We start from the raw sequence: 24,249 nt of genomic DNA on the forward strand, positions 1-24,249 counted from the left end.
AAGTTTATATAAACTCAGATTTTCAAAAAACAAGCCAACCATCAATGGTTTGTTTGAAAGTAAGATCGTAATCCAAATCCACTCTTGGCAAATGCCATCTCTTTTGCCCACATGCCAGTCTCTCTTCCTTAGAAGAGAGCAGCAAGTTATCTTCTCAATATTTGACAACTAGAGATCTATTTCCTAGGCACTCCTCTACTTCTATACCTTCAGGGATTGTGTGAAATCCAACCAACTCCTCCATGCACAAGCTAAGGACCAAAACAAACAAACAAAATATATGTATATTTTTGCAGAATTTGGATTGGGCATTTAATAATGTGCACCAAAAAGGTCCTTTGGGCATAGTTAAATCTCAGGGGATACTTGTTGATTTTCAGATAGTTCTTTCTTCAAAGATGAAGTCCTCTCGGGGAACAATCTACTAGGAGGATTAGCCATTTATGCGATAGCACTGCATGAGAGTGAGTGTGCCTGCACTAGGGGGGTTAGGAGCCCAGGCCTTGGAGGGAGGAGAGCAGAACTGAACTTGAATCCTGACTTTATCACTAGCTCCTTAAATGATGTTGGTGTAGAGCCTACTTTATAGGGTTGTTTTGAAAGTAAAATAAGACAATATGGATAAAGCACCTAGCATTTGGAGAACTTTCAATATATGTTAGCTACTAATGACATTATCATCATCATCATCTGCTGAAACCTTTCTCAGGTTCTCTGAACAAACACACATACCCCCAAATGAGCAAACAGACAAAAAGCAATATACTTAGGGTAGTATATTGACAATTTATTTTACGATAACAAAGTTGTATTATATTAAAGAATTTCAGATTCAGATTTTAACATATGGATACAGGAGATGATTTCATATTTGGGATTTGCTACCAGATCTGAAAAAGATGGGTAAGGAAGGGAGTAAAGGTATTGCTGAAACAAGATTGGGCATGCGTTGATAGCCGCTGACGTCATGTGATGGCAACAGGAGTCTTTACGTTATTCATTGTGGTTTTGTATAGGTTTGAAATTTTCCATGATACAAAGTTTAAAAGTTACATTAAAAATAGATGCTGGAGAGCCCCTTAGATTCATTCTTGTCCAAAAAGTCAACTCTCAACTCACTTTCCTTTATTTCTTTTGGAAGAGTAACTGATTTCAGTGATCTAAGCAGTGAGATTCCTGTCTTTGCTGTTTTATGACTCTCAGAATAGCTTGCGGTAGAGACAAAATAAATATAATTTCTGAATTTCCTTTGTCTTCAAACACTCAAGAATCCTCTCTGAAGCCACTGGGCATTTTAACCCAGCAGGAACAATGTACCTTTCAGGCACTCAGGGAGGATAAAACAACTCTTTCTACCCTTTTGTGCTTACATAACAAAGGTATAGCTATTAAATACTGGTGCTCAATAAGCTAATGAATGATGAGCCCATAATTGTGCATTTGGCATTTTAGGATCTGAGCCTCTGCCCTGTACAAACTTGTGATCTTCATTGTGCAGCCTTGTTAACTTTGGCTGCTGAGTGAACATGTTGGCAGCAGAGGCTATCAACTCCAAAGGCAAAAACTGACCTCTCCAAAAACTGATCAACTCCAAAGGCAAAAACTGACCTACATATTTCATATTCACTTCAGAGTCAGAAGATGACTTTTTTTTGCCTTTTCTTTGTTTAAAAGTGAAGATAACTATTTATTCTTAGAGTGAAAGCTGACCATGGCCAGAAATGGCTCTGTAACCTATGGATCTGTTTGACTAACCCTCTCAGTGTCCTACTCTTCTGTATGTGAGTCAGAGAATGTATCATACTTGGGCCTCTCTGCTTTATAATTGCCTCTCTCTTTTTCTTCTTTTTTCTTTTTATCTGAGACATATGGAAGTTCCCAGGCTAGGGGTTGAATTGGAGCTGTAGCTGCCAGCTTACAGCAGCAACGGCAACACCAGATCTGAGCCGCATCTGTGACCTATACTGCAGCTTGTGGCAATGCTGAATCCTTAACCCACTGAGGGAGGCCAGGGATCAAACCTGTATCCTCACAGACACTATGTTGGGTTCTTAACCCACTGAACCACAACAAGAACTCCATAATTTCCACTCTTAAAGCAGTTTCTTTTCTCCAACTTCATAAAGCAAAGAATTTGAACTTATATTTCAGGGTTTTTCATTTCCTCTGGAATCTCTTTTTATAGATTTAATTACTTTTGAATAAGGGTCCCAGTGAAGTTTGTGCAACTTCCTTCCTTCCCCTGAAAATAAGACAGGCTCTGAGTTGGCCAGAGCAGCTCACTGTTACCCATCTGAAATGCTTCTGTCTGTCTCTTTGGTCGGCATCTTCTGCCAAGGCCAGGCTGGGGCTAGGGAGGAATATGGCTTAGCCCCATCCAAGGTGGAGAAGACAGGTGCATAGACAGAGTTTTCTGGATACAGTGCAAGGCGTACTGTCATAGAGATATGGACTGGATGTTCTGAGGACAGTGTTGACTCTCTGGGGACAGCAGGACAGACCTCACAATGGAGGTTTGAGATATTTGGGCAGAGGGCAGAACTGATAGCCTGGGATTATATTATGCCCTTAATTGAATCCCCTTAGGATTCCGACTTGAGACTTGTATCTAATGAGATAGCACTGGGTGTGAAATGAGCAATGGCCTTTCCCTTGGAGCCAGTCCAGCTCTGAGAATGCCTAAAGTTAGACCGAAAAATCAGGACTGAGGCATATAACCTGCCTCTGTGCCCCAGGGCATCCCCTGACCAGGCCAAGTCACATCCCCTGTGCCACTTGGTTCCATGTCCTGAGCCGAGCAGGGGGAGGATATGTTCCAATGTTTCAAGACTTCTGTGTGGAGAGAGCACTGTGATGGACAGCTCATGAAACTGATGACAAAGTACTTTTCTCTCCCTGACCGATTCCTGCAACCTGGGACAGCCGCTGAGTAATAAGTAATCAAACCTCTTATCTGGGATGTTAGCCACCAGCTCTCTTGAGCAACCTCAGGTCAGCTCCTTTAGACAGTTGTGGGTTTCTGTTCTCACTTGTTTCTGCTACCCAAGGAAATCCTTTCCAAGCTCTCAGCAGGCATAATGGCCTCAGCAGAAAACAGAAACTTAGCCCCACTGTTTAGCAATGAGAGACAGTAGGGTGCTCTGGGCGCAGGACTCCAAGCACCAGACATGGTGCTGGACCACAGGGCTGGAACTTGGTGCTGATAAAGCCAGCCCCCAGGCTCCCCTGGAACCGCAGATTATGACCTCTCACCCTGGCCAGCTACCTCTGGTGTTTACCATCAGTCCCCAGAGGAGCCAGACAACCAGGTGCTAATGAGACCTCCAGTCTGAAACCACTTTTGGAAAAACAACGGAGTAAGGCTGTGCTCCTGGCACCTGTACGTGACCGAAGTCATCCTCACTCTCCACATGTGCTCTTGTGATTCCACCTTCACATGGGCTAAACAGATCAGATCTTGCTTGTGTTGTATGTGGAGGAGCACCCCGTTTCCACAGACCACAGCCCACTGAGAGCAAAAGCAGTGTCTTGTATGGGATTGTGCCCAGGCCAAGGGCCAGGAGGCTGACTGGAGGGCTGAGGCCAGGTTTGCTTCAGACGCGGAGGAGCCTCGCTTTTCTGAGGTGGCTGCCTAGGTACCCAGCTCCTCTCTGCCTGACACTCGGCGATGCCTGGAACAGAGAGTAGCAAGGAGGCTAGTCCATGACAGCCCTGCTGCCTTCTGCTTGCTTATTGGGGATTCCTGGAAAATAGCACTTGGTCTTCATCCCTGGGTGTCTTCCAATGACCATGGTCTGTAAGAGCTACGTGGTCCCGCCAGCTCAACTCACAGGGCCTGTCTGGCCAGTTCTGTCCTCACCTGCCTCCCCACACCGCAGCATGATCCTGGTCTGGACAGGGACCAGCCTCTTCCCCCAGGCCCAGGGGCCAACAGATGTTTATTGCCTGATCAGGGATCTGAGAACAGAGGCATGAGGGCCCCCACAAAACAGCAGTCATTGGTTCCTGCTGTGATGATACCAGGTGAGGGGGCCTCACCATTCCTAAGAGCAGAGCCCCAGGATGCCGCAGCCATGGCAGCCTCCCACCTGGCAGTTGACTGCAGACCCCCAGGTCAGGGCCAGACCCCAGCATCTGAGCAGCCTCCTCCTCACTGATCAGCCAGTGTCGTTGCCCCTGAGCACATCATGCCTTCCACAAGTAAAGCATCAAGGTGTCACCCCTCCCAAGGCTGAACCCAGAGGCTGGCCATGGTGTTGGTGTGTGGGACCCTTTCCACACCTACCGTGGTACTGGGCCTCCCTCTGTGAAGTTGCCCAGATATGTGTCATCGTTGGGGGGAGGGGCGTTACCTCTCCTTTTGCAGTTGTATCAGTGTTCGATTGAGTCTCTGTCTCTACTGAGGCTTTTACTGAACAGCTCTGCTGCTATGAGCTCACTTTCCTTAAGTGGATTCTGCTCCTCGAGGTGGAGGAGGGGTGGTCAGTGCCTTTGTCCTGGGCCCTGTGTATCTGGGGTGCACCCCACACACCCTGGCCTTACTCCTGTTCTGCCTTTCCCTGCTTGGTAACATCCCCACTAATCCACTGAATATGAGACAGAAACCCAGGAGCCCTCAGTTCTGCTGCTTCTCCTCCTCTTCCCCCAGAGTGGTCCCCAAGCTTTAATACTGTGTTTCACCCAAAGCACTGCTGACTGACCCCCTACTTCACATTCCACCTGTCACTGTTTTCAAGTTTTATCATCTCTTCCCTGGACTGTTTCAGCTGCCTCTCGCTGATCTTTTTTGTTCAGCTGGCTATCTTTTTTAAAAAAAAATTTTATTTAATTATTTAGTTTTTTGCTTTTTAGGGCCACACCTGTGGCATATGGAGGTTCCCAGGCTAGGGGTCTAATCAGAGCTACAGCTGCCGGCCTACACCACAGGCACAGCAACGCCAGATCCGAGCCGCATCTGTGACCTACACCACAGCTCACGGCAACGCCGGATCCTTAACCCACTGAGCGAGGCCAGGGATCGAACCCACGACCTCATGGTTCCTAGTCAGATTTGTTTCCACTGTGCCACGATGGGAACTCCCATCAGCTGGCAATCTTAATCAGAGTGCTTCCATGGGTCACTTTTGCCTAATAACTAAATAGCAGAATTCCCTAGTGGGGCATTGAGGGCCCTTCATAATGTGGACCTAACATTTTTTTTCCAGCCCTGGCATTTTGATGGCCCCCCGGGTTCCCATGTGAGCCCCTTCTCCATCCTCCCTACACCTGGTGGGGTTCCTGAGCTCACCCCCATGTCACACCTCTATGTCTGCCTCAGTGCACCTGCCCTGTCCCTCTGCCCACAGTGACCTTCTCACATCCCTTCTTTGTCTGGAAGACTCTGACTCATGCCTTAAGACCCAGCTCAGTTTCTGCTTCTGCTGGTAAACTGTCCCTCTCTCCTCCCACTAGAAGGAATTAACTGTTCCTTTTGTGTTTCTCTCATAGCACCTGGTTCCTACTTCCGTCACATCACTTGTATTATACACCTGTTGGTTCTCTCTCCCTGCCTCCCCCCCATATATGCATATATAGAGATGTGTGTATATGTATCTAGATATACACACACATCTATATGCGTGTATGTATATAGTTTTTAATAAGTATTTATCGAGTGCACTATGCTAGGCAAAATGGTAAACAAAGTCATCCTGAACCCCGCTCCTTGGAGCTTATAGTCTAGCAAATATCTGTTACCCCATCATACTGTGAGTTCCCTACAGAGAAGGATCATCTGTACTCTTTTTTGGCCACACCTCATGTGGAAGTTCCTGGGCCAGGGATAGAACTCACACCACAGCAGTGACCTAAGCTGCTGCAGGAGCAATGCCAGATCCTTAACCTGATGTGCCACAAGGGACCTCCTAATCATCTGTACTCTTATTGCCGGTGTGTGGCATACATGGGCCACTTGCTCCAGGAATGTTCACCACGTGAAGTCCAGTAGGCAGACAGATGCCAGAGTGGAGAAGGAGTGTGGGGAGCGGGCTGGGTAGATGTCTTATGAGGATAAGTGAGAAGCCCGGAAAAGCCACATTCAGTTTCTCATGAGCAGCCTGTGTTTTGGTATGTGGGTCACCCATTCCAATGGAACAATCATCTAGGAACCATAAGGCACATTTTGAGAGCTGATCTAAATGTATTATCCAGATAACCCAGAGAAGGGTATTCCTTTGGAAGTGTGTGTGGAGAAAGCTGTCTGGCTGCATGTGACCACTCTGTGGTCTGGTCCCCATCCTGTGACGCAGGTCTTCCAGGGGACGGTTTGGGGCCCGGCTGCTCCACCACAGGCTTCTCCTCATTTCTTTCAGAGATCTGAAGCTGGACAACGTGCTGTTGGACCATGAAGGTCACTGTAAACTTGCAGACTTTGGGATGTGCAAGGAGGGGATCTGTAACGGGGTCACCACGGCAACCTTCTGTGGCACGCCCGACTACATTGCTCCAGAGGTGAGTGAGCTCACTGCCTGAGTGGCTTTGGGCAGCCAGGCTCTCCAGCAGCCCCATGAGATAGGCCACATTTGTGTGCTGCAGTCTGGTGGGCAGCATTGAAAGCTGACACCCCCCCCTCTAGACTCTTCTGTGGCTCCTTGAATGAATATGGCTAAAAATGTCCTCAGTTCTTCCAAATAAGAATTCGAGTCAAAACAAGTTTTGGAAACCTTGGAGTTGCTTCAAGGCTTAGCTCCAATTGAGGACAAAGTGTGCTCCATGCACGACTATTGAATTAATTTTCTTCTTTGCCTCTACTCAGTGCTTTGATTCCAGCCCCATTCAGGAGACTTAAAGCATGCTCTTGTGTCTTTCGCTATGAGTGTGTGTGCCCAGTCTCCTCTTCCTTCTCCACCAAAGTACTTCCAAAATGTTTCTGGTTTGGATCTGTGCAGACCCGGGCCTGTGCAGGTCATAGATGTTTGATCTCCTGGTTGAGAATTCCTCTGAGTTGACCCCAGGGAAAGCAGGCGACTCTCTAGAAATGGAATGAAACATGCATGCCAGCACAGGAAACTCCCTGGTTTTAGTGAATCTCCCGATCCATCATTTTCCTTAGTCATTAAGGACACTTTTGTTCATCAGAGACACAAAGCTCTTCTCACCCTTCCCCTTTGCACAGATCCTCCAGGAAATGCTGTACGGGCCCGCAGTAGACTGGTGGGCGATGGGCGTGCTGCTGTACGAGATGCTCTGCGGCCATGCGCCCTTTGAGGCTGAGAATGAAGACGACCTCTTTGAGGCCATACTGAATGATGAAGTGGTCTACCCCACCTGGCTCCATGAAGATGCCGCCGGGATCCTGAAATCTGTGAGTGTGGCTGACTCAGCCAGCTTTCCAACTCTTGCAGACCAGCTTGCTGGATATGCTTCGTGGTGTGGGGTTTTTTGGTTTTTTTGGAATACCACCTACCTGTAAGCTACCAGCTGCAGCTGAAATCTGTTTTAATCTGTAGGACCAAAGAACCAGAGTTCTCTCAGGCTGTTTTTACTTTTTTCTCTTATGCAATGGTTACCTAGGGGGTGGCTGCACCAGTCGTTGATAGCAGTGTTTGCCAGATAGCAGGTATTTCTAGCACTTGTAGCTTCAGTGTGGGCAGAGTGCTTCTCCTGCCTCATCCCGTCAGGACATGTGAGGCTGTTGGGTCATGTGGACAACATACCCGGTTGTATCCATACTGATTGTTTGATTGTGTTTCTGTGGGCAGTGTCCCAGGAGCAGGATGAGAGGGTCTTTCCTGTGGTGCTGGGAGGAGACAAGAGAGGTTTACTAAACTTCTGCAAGATCTTGTTTGCTTCCATGCTATTCTTGGGCAAACCAGGTCCTAGCCTGGGAATTCAGGTGCAGTGTGTAATACCATGTTGAAAAAAAATCTTCCTTTCATTCATTTAAGGCACTGTGCTGGAAGCCTTATTTATTTATTTATGTCTTTTTAGGGCTGCACCTATAGCATATGGAGGTTCCCAGGCTATGGGTCCAATCAGAGCTGTAGCCACCGGCCTGCACCACAGCCACACAGGATCTGAGCCATGTCTGCACCCTACACCACAGCTCATGGCAATGCCAGATCCTTAACCCACTGAGTGAGGCCAGGGATCGAACCCACATTATCATGCATCCTAGTCAGGTTTGTTAACTGCTGAGCCATGAAGGGAACTCCAGAAAGCCTTATTTTGAAAAGAGGACGAAACATGGATTTGATAGCATTATGTTGAAAATAAGAAAGTAACATGTAACATGAAAATAATATATAATTTGGGTCAGTTATTTATTATAAAGTCAGGTATTATTTTCTACTGTAGGCATAGGGGGAATAAAGATGAATATTTTTCAAATAGGGAAAAATCAGAACAGTCCATTTTCTATTGGGTAGCATCTATGGGATGAGAATTACTTCCCTCAAATCATATCCTTTCCAGTAATTTGAGAGAAAAAAAACTAAATTTGGGAACTATTAGCTATGTTGGTGAAAGACTTGTCTCCTTTAGAAATCTCCAATCATCTAATTTGGGTCATTTTAAGGACATGTTGTATACAGATCACTGTGTCCTGGCTCTGGTGACATGATTGTCCCTGAGAATTCTCCACATCACTAAAAGAGAAATGATCGCAGAAATCTTTCTCAGGCACATATTGCCAAAGTTGGTCAAAATTCATTACTTGACCCTCAAGTTCAGGTGCCAATACTCTCCTGAAATTGAAGAAGTACTAATTGCATATTAAAAGTACTTATGGATTCTACCAAATGTCTTCTATCTGCATCTTTTCCTGAGAAAAACCTGTTTGTATATTTAGACTTAGGAAACCAAGAAGTGGCTTTTATAATTTCATGTTTAAAAAAAAAAAAAAACAGAGAGAAGGACTTGTCTTTGTAGATTTATGCCCTGAAGTTTTTTAACTTCTGGAAGGGAAATGCACTTGCCTCAGCTTGCCCTAGATACCTCTGATGACCTAATCTATCAATACAACCAAATCATGCTGTACAGTTCGGCTTACTTTGCATTATTACTTTCCCAGTTCCATGATCCAGAATCTGGGTCTTTGTGGACCCCCCTCTGCCCAAGGCACACTCATCCCCTGTGGCTTGCAACAACCACCATCACAATGCTAGTGGTTTATCATGTGCAGTTAATCCACTTACTATAGTTGATTTAACTTGTTGACTATTTAAAAGAAGGACCCCAGAGTTTATAATTCAAATGAAAATCCTAGTTCAAGCCATAAGAAATGTGCATTTTCTCCTTGGTGTATAAAAGTCGCTATGCTTGGTATCATAGAAAGTAGGATATAAAAGTCAGTCTGAAAAAACAAAACAAAACAAAACAAAACTTTGGTGTTCCTATAGTGGCTCAGCAGAAACAAATCTAACTAGGAATCATGAGGTTGCAGGTTCAATCCCTGGCCTCACTCAGTGGGTTAAGGAGCCGGTGTTGCTGTGAGCTGTGGAGTAGGATGCAGATATGACTTGGATCCTGCGTTGCTGTGGCTCTTGTGTAGGCCAGCAGCTGTAGCTCCAATTAGACGCCTAGCCTGGGAACCTCCATATGCCACAGGTGTGGCCCTGAAAAGACAAAACAAAAAGTCAGTCTGTGCCTCCAGAAACTCTCATGTTCTCTCTTTAGGAATCAACAATCCAGTTCAGTGTTTCTTTGATAAACACCTTATACCTTTGAATCTAGGTCCAGTAGAAATCTTAAGGGACCACATCATCGTTTGAGCGGAACATCACCTACACTTGCTTCTCTTAATATTTTTACTTCCAATTTTTAGAATTGCTCCACCTCTTTCCAGTGTTTAGAATCCTCTTAGGAGAATTCTTTGCCACTAAATCTGGGACCTAGATTTCACCTCCTTTAAGCCCAATCCCTGTAAAGCCTAAGGTAGATCCTAGGCAAGGTTAAGATTCACGTGGGACTATTAAGATGGTTTCTTCTTAGCCAGGCAAATCCAGTTACTTTACACTGTTGTTTTGATGAGTGTGAAAATATTTTTGGTCACTAGGATATATGTTATCCGGGGAGATCCTCCCTCTGCAGTCTTTGTTCTGGGAGAAACCAGAGCCTCTGGTGCCTAAAGAGAATCTCCTCTTCAGTAGAGACCAAGTGGTTCCCTTCTCCTTGCAGACTCGCTTCTGGAAGCTGTTAACTTTTTCACTTGCCTTTACTTCAGCTCCTTTCCAATGCCAGCAGCTCGGCTGGCTGTGATGTGTCACGAGCAAGCACGATTTCCCTAAGAGGCTCTCTGTGTTCTCTGTAGGCATCCCCCTGAGGGCAGAAGCTTGGGTTTCACTCCATGGTGGCTTATCTCCCAGCTCTGTTCCCTTCTGTCCTGGTTGAGTGACCTTGGCAGGCGACTACAACTCTCTGAATCTCTGTCCCCTCACTTATAAAATTGAAATAACATCCATGTCTTAAGGCCACTGTCCAGTGAGTGAATACACACAGACCACACAGGCACACCACGAGCATTCTGCTTCTTTCTCCTTCCAGGAGGGCACCTTAAACGTGATTTTCAGAAAAACACTGAAAAACATGTCAGAGAAAATTACTAAAAAAAAAATGTTCACTGAGAGGATTTCTGAGACAATTTGGTACACTTTAATGTTGTGCATTTCAGCCTCCAGGCCTTAAAATCACAAACTTAAATGCTGTAGCTGAGGAAATTCAGCTATTATCGGCAGAGGGCAGAGACATTTAAACAGAGGTGTGATCAAAGAAAGTAAGAAAACAGTGAAGAGCACTCAAGACCGGGGGAGAAACTCCAAGAGGGAGGCTTCAGGGTGTGGTCATGAGGAACTTACCTCCAGAGCAGAGTGGATCAAGGGCAAATCCTGGCTCTATCCCCTGCGGCCTGTGGGACTTTGGCAAGTGGCAGGGTTTTGCCAGGCCTCGGTTTCCTCATCTGTACTCTCGGCGCCTGAGATAATGCATGAGGGATACTTGGCACAGTGCTAGGCAGAGTGAGTGCTCAGGACTCAGCCACCACTGTCATCAGTAAGAGCTGAGTGCATTTGCAGACTCTTTGCCCTTTTCTCTGAAGAATTATCATTCAGTTTATTGTACTAGGAAGAGGGTTTAAGAGAGCAAGTCATGCTTCACAAGCCATTCAGACTGCTTTTTGGCTGTAATTGCAACTTGATTTAATTTGACCAATATAGTCCTTTTATTGCTAGAAGAAACCTAGGCGATAATCCATCCTAATTCCTCCATTTAAAAGATGAAGAAACTGAGGCCCAGGGAAACTGACACACTAAAGGTCCTTCAGCACATGACTTAAATTAGAACGCTTGTGCACCTCTCCTGGGAACGTAAAACAATGCAGGCTCTGTGGAAAATGATATGCTGGGTGGTTCCTTAGAAAATTAAACATAGAAGTACCATATGATACAGCAATTCCATTTCTGGATGTACATCCCAAAGAACTGAAAGCAGGGACTCAAGCTTATCTGTACATCGATGTTCACAGCATTATTAACAATATATAAAAAGTGGAAGCAACCCAAGTATCCATCAACAGATGTGGATGGATAAACAAACTGTGTTATATGCATACAATGGATTGTTAGTCATCATTTAAAGAGGAAGGAAACTCTGACACACATTACAACATGGAAGAACCTTGAATGCTTTATACTTAATGACATAAGCCAAACACAAAGGGACACATGTATGATTCCACTTACATGAGGTACCTAAAATAGTTAAATTCATAGAGACGAAAAGCAAAATGGTGGTTGCCAAGGGCTAGTGGAAAGGGAGTGGGGAGTTAGGGTTTAAGCGATATGGAATCGCAGTGTGGGAAGATGAAAAAAGTTCTGGAGATGGATGGTGGTGATGGTTGCACAACAATGTGAATGTACTTATATCCCACTGAACTGTACACTGAAAAATGGTTAAGAAGATAAACCTTATGTTCTGTGTATTATACCACAGCAAGGAGAAGAACCCCGGGATCAGAATCCAGCTTTTCCTGACTCCCAGTCCAGGGTTCTGAGTTAGACTACACCTGGCCATTCCTCATTTTTCTTCTGCTTCCCATTAATCAGTGTCCTTCCCCTAAACACATGAGCCCCACCTCTTTAGCACCCAAATTGCTCCTTGATGTGTTTCTTTGCAATTTTTAATAGAAACATTAGGCACTGGGGGGAGAAGCTACCAGGATGCTGTGTACTTAATAACCACATAGCATGAATCTGCCACATATTTAACTTAAAGTAAGATACAGTGTTTATGATTATATTATTAGAGTGTTATTTAAAGAGCGTGCATTTGAGTCTTCTTTTATTGCCCTGAGATCAGCCTGTGACCCTGAAAGGAGAAACTGATACATTAGGGAATGAGAATTCCTAATTGCATTCGGCAGATACTTGTCAGATGCCTCCCCCTGGCTTGACCTGTGCTAAGTGCTGGGAAGCAGAGATGAAAAGGCATGGCCTCTTCTGTGGCTCACAGTCTAGCAGGAATGAGAATGTGTAAATGGATACTTAGCACGCTGCCAAGGGGAAATGCTCAAAGCTGGGGCGGGGAGGGGTGGGGTGGGGGGTGGTGTTGAGGAGGACAGGGAAGCGACACAAGGACAAGACAGAGGAAGTGCCAGTTAGGCTAGGGGCTGAGGAATAAGGGTTCAGTAGGGTTGATGAGGGGGAGAAGGATATTCTAGACAGAGGAAATAATTTGTGCAAAGCCTGGAAGGAGAGAGGCAGCGTGCATATTCAAAGACCTGCAGTCCCCAGTTCTGAGCCGCCAGTGTATTAAGGGTGCGATTGGGGCCATGAATGAATTTAGGACACGGGAACCTGAGGGGTCAGGGAAACATTCAGAAAATAGTCTATTCCTTGCAGTGGTCACGTGGGTCTGGAAGTCAGGAGAGAAATTGGAGATGCCCACTGTAGCATGGTAGTCAGAACAGTCAAGGAGACGTGGCCCTGGGGTGTGGGGGTGGGGGGTGTCAAAGGAGGATGAGGCCTGGGGATACCAGGGTCAAGGGGGTGGCACTGGAAGAGGATTCAGCAAGGAGGTTAGGAAGGAATGACTTCAGGTTGTATAAACATCTAAATCTGCAGGGCATCTACTAGTTTTACTTGGGGGTGACATAAACCAGTGGTTTTACAGTGTGATCACAGAAACTAATGTTTGCAGTAACTTTTGAGCAGTGCTAGCCAGGGAGGAGCAAATGGCCCTGGGCCAGACAACTGGGGGCTTGGGGATATGTCTGTGTTAGGAGGTAGGTAAATTGAGACATTTTTGGGGACTCTAAGTTTTCATTTTGTTACACAGTTCCAGATCAAGGTCAGGTGCTCTTCTTTCTTTAAAAATATGGACTTTAGGCCTTTTCCCAGGGTTTTGTAACCACTCGTGCTATTTTGGGAGCTTGGTAATTTCAAGAATTTCTGATGGTATGAACCTGGAGGGTATCACAGTTAGTGAAATAAGTCAGACAGAGAAAGACAACTGATGTGTGATATCACTTACATGTGGAATCTAAAAAATACAACAAACCAGTGAATAAAAAAAGAAAAAGAAAAAGAAACAGACTCACAGACATAGAGAACAAACTAGTGGTTACCAGTGGGGAGAGGGAAGAAGGGAGGAGCAAGACAGGGATAGGGGATTAAGAGGTACAAACTATGATGTATAAAACAAATAAGCTACAAGGATATATTGTACAACACAGGGAATATAGCCAATATTTTATAATAACTCTCAATGGAGTATAAGCTATAAAAATTTTGAATCACTATGTTGTACACCTGAAATGAATACAATATTGTAAATCAAGTTTCTTTCAATTTAAAAAAACAAAAGAGTTCCTTGGGAGTTCCTGTTGTGGCTCAGTGGAAACAAATCCGACTAGTAACCATGAGGTTGTGGGTTCGATCCCAGGCCTCGCTCAGTGGATTAAGTATCAGGCGTTGCTGTGGCATAGGCCAGCAGCTGTAGCTCCAATTTGACCCCTAGCCTGGGAACTTCCATGTGCCGCAGGTGTGGCCCTAAAAAGCAAAAAAAAAAAGTTTCTAATGTTGACTCCATTGGGTGGTATCTTGCATAATCCTAAAAACTCTCAGGAAGTCATGCATGCTATTGTGGATTGTAATCATTTATGATAGACCTTGATGACTATTAGAAACATAAACACAGAATTTCAGAGATGAAAGATCTTTACCAACACTTGGTCTCAATCCCTGGTTTGTAGATGAAGCTGAGGCTGAGAGGTGAATCAACCTCACGTGATAAAAGCACGTGAAATGGGAAAAGCACACACTAGTCCGAGGGTTGCAAGACCTTCCTCCACTCCTGCCACTGCTTTCCAGCCTCTGCCTCTGTAACACCTAGAGTGCTCACTTTGAATGAGGTGCGGCCCATGAAAGCATTTTTAAAGTGGCATGTACAATTCAGGAGTAAGTTATTAGTATTGTTAAGTTACAAGTCGTAATTTCACAGCACGCGGAGAGCTGTCATTATCTTCATCCTCTCTTGAACAATCCACCACCATCATTAAGATTATTAAGTGCTTAATTGTACAAGAGGCTGGCTGTGTTGGCTTTTTATTTCGGAGAGAGTTGCATTTGTTTTTCCAGGAGCTTTTTTTTTTAAGTTAAATAAATATTTTTTTCTTCCTTATGCCCCCCTTTTTTTTTGCTCTACATTTTTAAAAATATTTTATTAGACTATATTTGATTTTACAATGTTGTACCAATTTCTACTCTACAACAAAGTGACCCAGTCACACACACACACATGCTCCCTCTTCCTTATGTTATTTCCATCATGGTCTATCCCAAGAGATTGGCTATAGTTCCCTGTGCTATACAGTAGGACCTCATTGCTTATCCATTCTAAATGTAGTTTGCATCTCCTAAGCTCAAACTCCCAGTCCATCCCCCTCCTTCTCCTCTCCCCCTTGGCAACCAAAATCTCTTCTCCATGTCTATGAGTTTGTTTCTGTTTTATAGATAGATTCATTTGTACCATATTTTAGGTTCCACATATAATGATATCATATGCTATTTGTCCTTCTCTTTCTGACTTCTTAGTATGAAAATCTCTAGTTGCATTCAAGTTGCTGCAAATGGCATTATTTCATTCTTTTTAATGGATGAGTGGTATTCCACTGTGTATATATAACACATCTTTTTTTTTGCTGCTTTTTAGGGTTGCACCCACAGCATATGGAGGTTCCCGGGCTAGGGGTAGAATCAGAGCTACAGCTGCTGGCCTATTCCACAGCCACAGCAATGCCAGATCCGAGCCATGTCTGCAGCCCACACCACAGCTCATGGCAACACTGGATCCTTAACCCACTGTGCAAAGCCAGGGATCAAACCTGCGTCCTCATGGATGCTAGTCACATTCGTTAACTGCTGAGCCACGACAGGAACTCCTGTATTACATCTTCTTAATCCATTCATCTGTCGATGGACATTTAGGTTGCTTCCATGTCTTAGCTATTGTGAATAGTGCTATGTCTTTTTGAACTAGAGTTTTGTCCAGATGAACGTCCAGGAGTGGGATTATTGGACCCAATGGTAGCTCTATTTTTAGTTTTCTGAGGAATCTCCATACTGTTTTCCTTAGTGGTTGTACCAATTTACATTCCCACCAACAGTGTAGGATGGTTCCCTTTTCTCTACACTCTCTCTAGCATTTGTTATTTGTAGACATATTAATGATGGCCATCCTGACCAGTGTGAGGTGGTACCTCACTGTAGCTTTGATTTGCATGTCTCTAATAACTAGTGATGTTGAGCATCTTTTCATATGCCTACTGGCCATCATATGTCTTCTTTGGAGAAATGTCTATTTAAGTCTTCTGCCCATTTTTTGTACTGGTTGCTGCCCATTTTTCTACTGGGTTGTTTGTGGGGGTTTTTGGTGGTTGTTAATTTGTATGTTATTTGTATATTTTAGATATTAAGCCCTTGTCAGTTGCATCATTCGCAACTATTATCTCCCATCCCATACTTTTTTTTTTAATGGTTTCTTTTGCTATGCAAAAGCTTATAAGTTTAATTAGGTCCCATTGCTTTATTTTTGTTTTATCTTTTTATTGAAGTATGGTTAATTTACAATGTAGTATTAGTTTCAAGTGTACAGCAAAATAATTCAGTTTTATATATATATATATATATATATATATATATATATATATATATGCATATTGTAAGTACGCAGAGGTTTCGAGAAAGGAGAAGTCACTCTATGGCAGTGTGGCTAGAGTATAATGAGCCAAGGCGTGGGCCTCAGCAGATGTGGGGGATGTAGAAGATGAGGCTGAACAGCCAGCTAGAGCACAGAGAACACAGGGGGCCTTGTGAAAGTGTCTAACCTTTATCTGAAGGGTCATTGAAGGCTTTCTAAGAAGCATGAGTGATAAAGATCTTTGTTTCATATTTAAAAGATCACTTCCCAAAATATAAAGAGGTATTATGGATCAGACAGAAGTAGTTACAGACAAAATATCTGGGATTTTTTTTTTTTCTTCACAATTGTCCAGGGATGATAGAGGGAAATAGATGAAGCAAGATTGGGCACATGGCAGTGAGTATCACAGCTGGGTGATAGGTACATACTTACATGTTTGAAAATTTCCATAATAATATTTTTAACACATGAAGTGATCTGTTATACAAGTTCAAAGTACGGCTATACACACACAGATGTTCTAGACTTTAGAAAAAGTGAATTCAGCTTTCATGAATGTTGCTAATGGTTTAACAATACAAATAGACAAAATGACCCACATACCAGCTGTCCAATAGACTCAGGTACATCTTTTTTTTTTTAATATATTTTTTTAAATGTGAAATGTTCAGTAACAATGGGCCCAACTACATCTTTTTGATTCCCAGTAAATGTTTTGAAATCCTGGGCCAGGAGTCTACACTGTCTGGTCATTTTTATTCCATGGACAAAATCAGTAGTTTTGACATACTCTTTAACATTCTTGAACAGTCTTCACACCTTCTCCAGAAGGGAAGAATGGGGGGTACCTGAGTGTACCACAAAGAAGAGAGGAGGAGAGAGCGCTCATCGGTGAGCCCTGCCCATGCTGCTGCCCTTGCCTCTGTGTGTGATCCTTTCTTCCAGGCCGGTCTGCCCTTCCCCACCCGACAGGCAGGAAGGACCAAGATCCCCAAGCCAGCCCTTCATATCTGCTCTCACCACCATGTCAGCACGGTGGGTCATCCCTACTTGGCTTCCTGAGATTTCCTAATGTTCTTCCTTTGGAACATAAGGTCAGCAGTATTCCTGGACTTAATGTCTGCTGGTTGTTTTACTTGCCTTTTTTTTTTTTTCCCTTCAAAAGGAAATGCTTTCTGAATGCCTTCTTACTTTTTTAAATACAAGGTATAATTTTTATGATTCCCTGTCTGTGCAAACTGTTTGGATGCCCTTCATATAACACCAATGAGTCATAGATGTTCAAGGCTCCAGGGCCTCATGTGGTGTAATAACTTCACTGGGTCCCCTGAATTCGGGGTGAGGGGGTGTTCCTGTCTCTCATTCTATGGAGAGTGAGTGGTTGGACAGGATAGGCACCAACCTCTTACCCAACATAACTCCTAGCCCAACATTGCCTTCCTCTGCTCACCCTTCCCATCATCATCTATACCACCACCCCAGGATCGTAGACTTTTGAGTCTTTGGTGTATTGATGTCCAAAGATGTCACATAAACATATATAGAGGGCAGAGGAGTTGTTTAGGAGAACACTCCGCATGGAATTGGTGGGAGGAGGGGAGTTGGAGCACACAGTTATCAACTCAGTTTTCTACTTGAAAAAAAATTCCCAAGTCATTAACCAGTGTCCTTCCAACTAAAAATTACCATAGTACTCATCCCCAAATGTACAAGAGAGGACTGTATTTCTTGCCCTTTTGTCTCGTTTCTCATCGTCTCCATCAGGTATATGTTAAATGCTCACATGTGCATGTTTTAAAAGCAAAACTCTCCCGCCCCCACTCTCAGATAACAGATTATAAAACCTGGCAACGTCCATGGGAGAAGCAATAAGAAATTTGGAAAGATGCACATCCTTGTGTGAAAATCATATCTAAGGCTTTCTAGACTGCTGACCTTAAAGATGATTTTTTTTTCATTCAGTTTGGGTGTAAATACTGTTCTGTTGGCCCCTATGTTACCAAGTTTCTTAAACTGGCACTAAGTGATCCTTAAAGATGATTTTTTTTTTTTCATTCAGTTTGGGTGTAAATTCTCTTCTGTTGGCCCCTATGTTACCAAGTTTCTTAAACTGGCACTAAGTGATCCTAAAATGCGAAGAGTTACAACACAGAAGAGAAGAGTTTGCTTAGTTTCTGTGGTTGTGCGGAGTTTTGACTTCATTAGCTTCAAAAAGTCTTGGGGAGAACCCTCATAGAGTACACACAGCTTAGGAAGGTGATGGCCTCTGAGATGGGGGTTCTTTTGGGTGAAATCATTTCCTGTGGGAGGTCACCAGGCAGCAGTGCTGACTCAGGTGAGGTCAACACCCTTTTCTGTGAGCTCACTCAGGAGGCCAGGTTAAATAAGTGCTGAAAGGAGTTTGGCGAATTCTCCCAAGTCACTTTGTTGGCTTGGGAAGTATTGTAAACTTGGCATCAGAAGTAGCTTATAGGGAGTTCCCGTCATGGCTCAGCAGTTAACGAACCTGACTGGCATCCATGAGGATGCAGGTTCAATCCCTGGCCTTGCTTAGTGGGTTAAGGCTCCGGCCTTGCCGTGAGCTGTGGTGTAGGTTGCAGACTTGGCTCGGATCCCACGTTACTATAGCCCTGGTGTAGGCTGGCGGCTTCAGTTCCGACTGGACCCCTAGCCTGGGAACCTCCATAGGCCACATGTGTGGCCCTAAAAAAGACAAAAAAAAAGTAGCTTATATCATGCTTTTGCTCCTAAATTTTACAGAAATTAAAGTGTGTGGGCTTACCTGTCATCTTGCCTCTCAGATTTTATCTGGCACATTGTCTGCAGAAATCACATTTGCCTCTCTGCAGAGAAGGAACCACAGGTAATTTGGGGGTCTTCTTTTAGCCCTGAGTGTGTCCCACATCATCACCAGGCAGTTGACCGAGTGGCACTGAGCTTGATCCTTTCCCTTTCCTTCTCCCCTCCTGGCAGAAGTTGGAATGGTCAAGGAGTCAGCCAGGAGGAGGCTGAGGAAGTGGAGGGAAAGCTGGGACCAGTCATGCAGAGGATCCAGCTCTGGATCTTTAGAGTTGATTTTTCAAATAGTGTTGGGAGAATCCAAAAGTAAGTACTAAAAGGTTCTTTAATGGGAAGATGGTTGACATTCAGCCTGACAGCCCTTTGCCAGGACTGGAGCTCCCATATGCTGAAATGGAGCTTCTCATATGGTCTTTGTCTTTCTCTGACTTACTTCACTTAGTATGAGAATCTCTAGTTGCATCCATGTTGCTGCAAATGGCATTATTTCATTCTTTTTTACGGCTAAGTAGCATTTCATTGTGTATAAGTACTACATCTTCTTAATCCATTCATCATTTAGGTTGCTTCCATGTCTTGGCTATTGTGAATAGTGCTGCAGTGAACACAGGGGTGCATATATCTTTTTGAATTATAGTTTTGTCTGGATACATGTCCAGAAGTGGGATTACTGGATCCTATGGTGGCTCTATATTTGGTTTTCTGAGGAATCTCCATACTGTTTTCCATAGTTTTATATTCCAATTTACATTCAATTGGAGTCAACAATCCAATTTATATTCCCACCAACAGTAAAGGAGGGTTCCCTTTTCTCCACACCCTCTCCAGCATTTGTTATTTGTAGATTTGTTAATTATGGCCATTCTGATCTGTGTGAGGTGGTTTCTCATTATAGTTTAATTTGCATTTCTCTAATTAGTGGTGTTGAGCTTTTTTTTTTTTAGCTTAGGTAGTCTAAATTTTTTTATTGTTATTTCCCCAACACAATTTTTTTTTCCACTGTACAGCGTGGGGACCCAGTTACACATACATGTATACATACTTTTTTCTCCCATTGTCATGCTCTGTTGTATCTAGACATAGTTCTCAGTGCTACACAGCAGGATCTCATTGTTAATCCATTCCAAAAGCAACAGTTTGCATCTGTTAACCCCAAGCTCCCAATCCATCCCACTCCCTCCCCCTCCCCCTTGGCAACCACAAGTCTATTCTGCAAGTCCATGATTTTCTTTTCTGTGGAAAAGTTCATTTGTGCTATATATTAGATATTAGACATAAGTGATATCATGTGGTATTTGTCTTTCTTTTTCTGACTTCCTTCACTCAACATGAGAGTCTCTAGTTCCATCCCGTTGTTGCAAATGGCATTATTTCATTCTTTTTTATGGCTGAGTAGTATTCCATTGTGTATATAAACCACACCTTCCTAATCCAATAGTCTGTCAATGGACATTTGGGATTGGAAAAATTAATATTGTAAAAATAGCTATACTACCCAAAGCAATCTACAGATTCAGTGCAATCCCTATCAAATCACCCATGTCATTTTTCACAGAACTAGAGCAAACAATCCAAAAATTTATATGGAACAACAAAAGACCCAGAATTGCCAAAGCAATCCTGAGAAACAAAAACCAAGTAGGAGGCATAACTCTTCCAGACCTCAAGCAATATTACAAAGCCACAATCGTCAACACAGTGTGGTACTGGTACCAAAACAGACGTACAGACCAATGGAACAGAACAGAGAACCCAGAAATAAACCCCGACACCTATGGTCAATTAATCTTTGACAAAGGAGGCAAGAGCAAGAATATAAAATGTTGAGCATCTTTTCATGTTCCTATATTTAGAATCTAAAACATGGCACAAATGAACCTATCTATAAAACAGAAACAGACTCATATAGAACAGACTTATGGTTACCAGGGGGGAGAGAGGAGGAGGGAGTAGAATGGACTGGGAGTTTGGGGTTGATATATGCAAACTATTACATTTAGAATTGATAAGAAATGAGGTCCTGCTGTACAGCACAGGGAACTATATCCAATATCTTAGGGATCAAAGTCGCAACCTCATGGTTCCTAGTTGGATTTGTTTCCACTGTGCCAAATTGGAATTCTAGTGAATGGTCCATTTCTAGCTGTTGTGTCAATTTCTGATGTACAGCAAAGTGACCCACTCATACATATATACACACTGTTCTTCTCACATTATATTCCATCATGTTCTATCCCCCCAAAAAAACTGGATATAGTTCCCTATGCTCCACAGCAGGACCTCATTGCTTATCCATTCTAAATGTAACAGTTTGCATCTATTAACTCCAAACTTCTAGTCCATCCCACTCCCCTGCTCCCAGTTTCTTCCTTTCAGTAACTATATTTTGTGGGATCTCAGCTGTCAGGAGAGCTTCCTTTTGCCTTAACTCTTGGAAGTTACTGGAGAGCAATGAAACCCAGCCTATCAGTCAGAGTGGCTCGAAACTGGTTTGCCTGGAATAAAACCATCTTGGCCAACAGCACTGGCTTTGGCACAAGAGCTTGACCTTGGGCTTCCAACTCTGAGACTCACCTCTGACCTTTACCTTTTTTGATCCAACATTATCATGTGACTTGAGTGAAGCCACTGAGATAGCTTGGGTTTCAGAGGACGCTCTAATGAACATAAAACACAGGTAAGGCAGAGTGTTAAGAGCATTGACAAGGAACGAAGTATATGCTCATGAAAAGGCTGCTGGATTCCAGTCACAAGTAGGATGGAAAATAGAGCCAAGAAACTTGCTGCAGATTTTAGTACTGCTTCTGCCCTAGTGCAGGAAAAGGAAGAGTACAGGGCATTTTTGTTCTTGATTTCTTTAAGAGGAAATAAAGTGTACTGTAAATTATGTATCTGGAGAGATCTCACGGATAATTCTGATGTGTTAAGCCATTGATCCGCTCGCATTTTCAAGTATCCTTACATACCTGCCCACTCCTTCGGTAACTAGGCCATAGAGATCAGCTTAAACAAGTTTTATTTCATTTTTATAAAGACACATCCATTTCAGACCCAAGGAAAATGTGGCATTTTTAAGTGAGGGCAGCAAGCTTTACTTGTATGGCAAGCTTTTTTTTTTTTTTTTTTTTTTTTTTCTCTCTCTAAATCCAAGTAGAGAAGAAGGAAAGGATAAGATTGCCAACTCTCGCTGTTGGCAGAGACCCTGGAGGATGTTGTCTGCCCTCACACCTGATGCCAGACAGGTCATTCAGACTCTTCCTCCAGCATCTCCAATAAGATAGAAAGGGCCCTCCTGGGAGGAACAGACTATCACTTATTGGCATTGAGTATTGGATTTGGGGGGGGGGGCGGTTAATTTTCCTTATTTGCACTCCTTTAACTTCCACTCTCAGAACTTATTTCTCCCATTTAGAACTGCCTCTTCTGGCTGACGGCACTTCTGGTATTTGAAAATATCAGCAGTGTCCTATCTCTCCTTCTCCAATATCAAGACCCTCAGTTGTTGGAAATAACCACCAGGTGGCCAGAAGGAAGCATTCCTGGGGTTCTTTTCAAGACTGTTCCTTTTCTCGCCCTTCTCTCAGTGCCCGAGCCCTGGGTGTACATGTCCATCTCCTCTCCCTCCAGACACTCAGAGAAGAATGTCTCGTGGGCCAGCAAAGGGAGTGCAGCCTAAATAAACATACAAAGTGCTGTGCATTCCCATGCAGGCAAAGTCCTAAGGGTCACCCCAGGATCGCTCCTCACTTGTCAGTCCACACTGCTCTTTCATCCACAGTCCCAATGAGAAGAATGGTAGAATCAAAAGGAGGTTAGGCATAGTGAGTGAGCGCAAAGGCTTCCAGTGCTAGAAGGCCTGGGTTCAAACCTCAGCTCCACCACCCTCAAACTGGCTGGCCCGGGACATATTACTGGTGGGTCTGTTCCTCAGTTTCCCAATCTGTATTTCCTCCCCTGCTGCCCCATCGGCCAACTCACATGCACAGCCTTGTCTCTCTTACTGCTGCTCTAGGCTGAATAGTGTTGCTGGCACAAGGGGTTCTCAGGTCTGTGCCCCTCCACTGCAGCCGGCATGATGGGCCAGGAGAAGAGAAGATTTGTGACCAGTCTTTCTGAGTAAGTCAGACTCTGCCTGTGACAGTGGCAAAAGACAGAGACATGGGTGGCTGTAACATACACAAGCATGCATTTTATCCACCCCAAGGTGGCCATCAGCTCTGTGTCCATGGTGAGGTTGGCCATCACAGCTGTGAATCCCACTCTATACTGTGTCCTGTGTTCTGTCTCTGCTCTTCCTCCTCAGGACTCTCTGGGGAGCCATAAAATTCCTTCTTCCTCACTAGGGGCATCTCCCTGGAGTATGGATGGGAATGTCCTATGGCGTGATTTCCTGACCTCTCGCTTGTCAGCGCTAATTGCTAACTCTCAGGCCTTTGGTCTGAAGTTGAAGGAAAGGGAGTTGTTTTGTTTGCCCAACAGCCAAATGCAGTGTTCTCTCTCTCCTGGAAGAAAATATTTTTAGATTAATTGCTCTACTTATATAACTAGTCCTCTTCCTAGGAAATCAGATGGATTTTTGAAAGAAAAAGTACTTTTTGTCATTGCCTACATTTAGTGAGTTGCAAAGTGCATTTGGATCCTGTTGTTATAGACACATTAATACACAGGCTGAGTCTGAACTCCCTCCTGTGGAACATCTGACAACTAGGAACCAAAGCTGCCTCAGGTGGAACAGAGCCCCCAGGACTTGACAAGCGCTATCGCTGACCTCAGACTTATGAGACAACGCTCCATTGCAGTTTCACCCTGCATTTGCATGTCCCTCCTCTTGTTAAAGCAGATACAACTGCATGTTAAAACCAGACTCCTATCTGTGTTATTGCTTTTAGATTGTCTTTAGAAAGCTTTGTTGTCAGGGAGTTCCCTTTGTGGCGCAATGGCTAACGAATCTGACTAGGAACCATGACGTTGCGGGTTCGATCCCTGGCCTTGTTCAGTGGGTTAAGGATCCAGTGTTGCCGTGAGCTGTGGTGTAGGTCGCAGACGTGCCTCGGATCCTGCGTTGCTGTGGCTCTGGCTTAGACCAGCAGGTACAGCTCCTATTGGACCCCTAGCCTGGAAACCTCCGTATGCCATGGGAGCGGCCCTAGAAAAGGCAAAAAGACAAAAGAAAAAGAGAAAGATTTGCTGTCAGAAAAAGTATTTTCCCAAGACCCTCACCACCATCCTCCTGCTGGAGTCTGGGACGGTGAGGGTAGAAACAGACCTCATTCTCTT

The 24,249-nt window shown here is 44.1% G+C and overlaps 1 protein-coding gene across 14 annotated transcripts in view; it reads left to right on the plus strand.

The window, feature by feature from the left end:
* Nucleotides 1–24,249, plus strand: part of PRKCH (protein kinase C eta) — a 229,650-nt gene that overhangs the window by 197,224 nt on the left and 8,177 nt on the right. For 3 of the 14 annotated variants that reach the window (XM_047767479.1, XM_047767483.1, XM_047767477.1), the window contains exons 11-12: nucleotides 6,351–6,489; nucleotides 7,154–7,342. In XM_047767479.1, coding sequence (XP_047623435.1) covers nucleotides 6,351–6,489; nucleotides 7,154–7,342 — 328 coding nt within the window. The other 11 variants (XM_047767480.1, XM_047767481.1, XM_047767476.1 and 8 more) reach the window with 9 other exon arrangements.

The sequence above is a fragment of the Phacochoerus africanus genome, chromosome 2, assembly GCF_016906955.1.
Source record: "Phacochoerus africanus isolate WHEZ1 chromosome 2, ROS_Pafr_v1, whole genome shotgun sequence".
Classification (NCBI taxonomy): domain Eukaryota; kingdom Metazoa; phylum Chordata; class Mammalia; order Artiodactyla; family Suidae; genus Phacochoerus; species Phacochoerus africanus.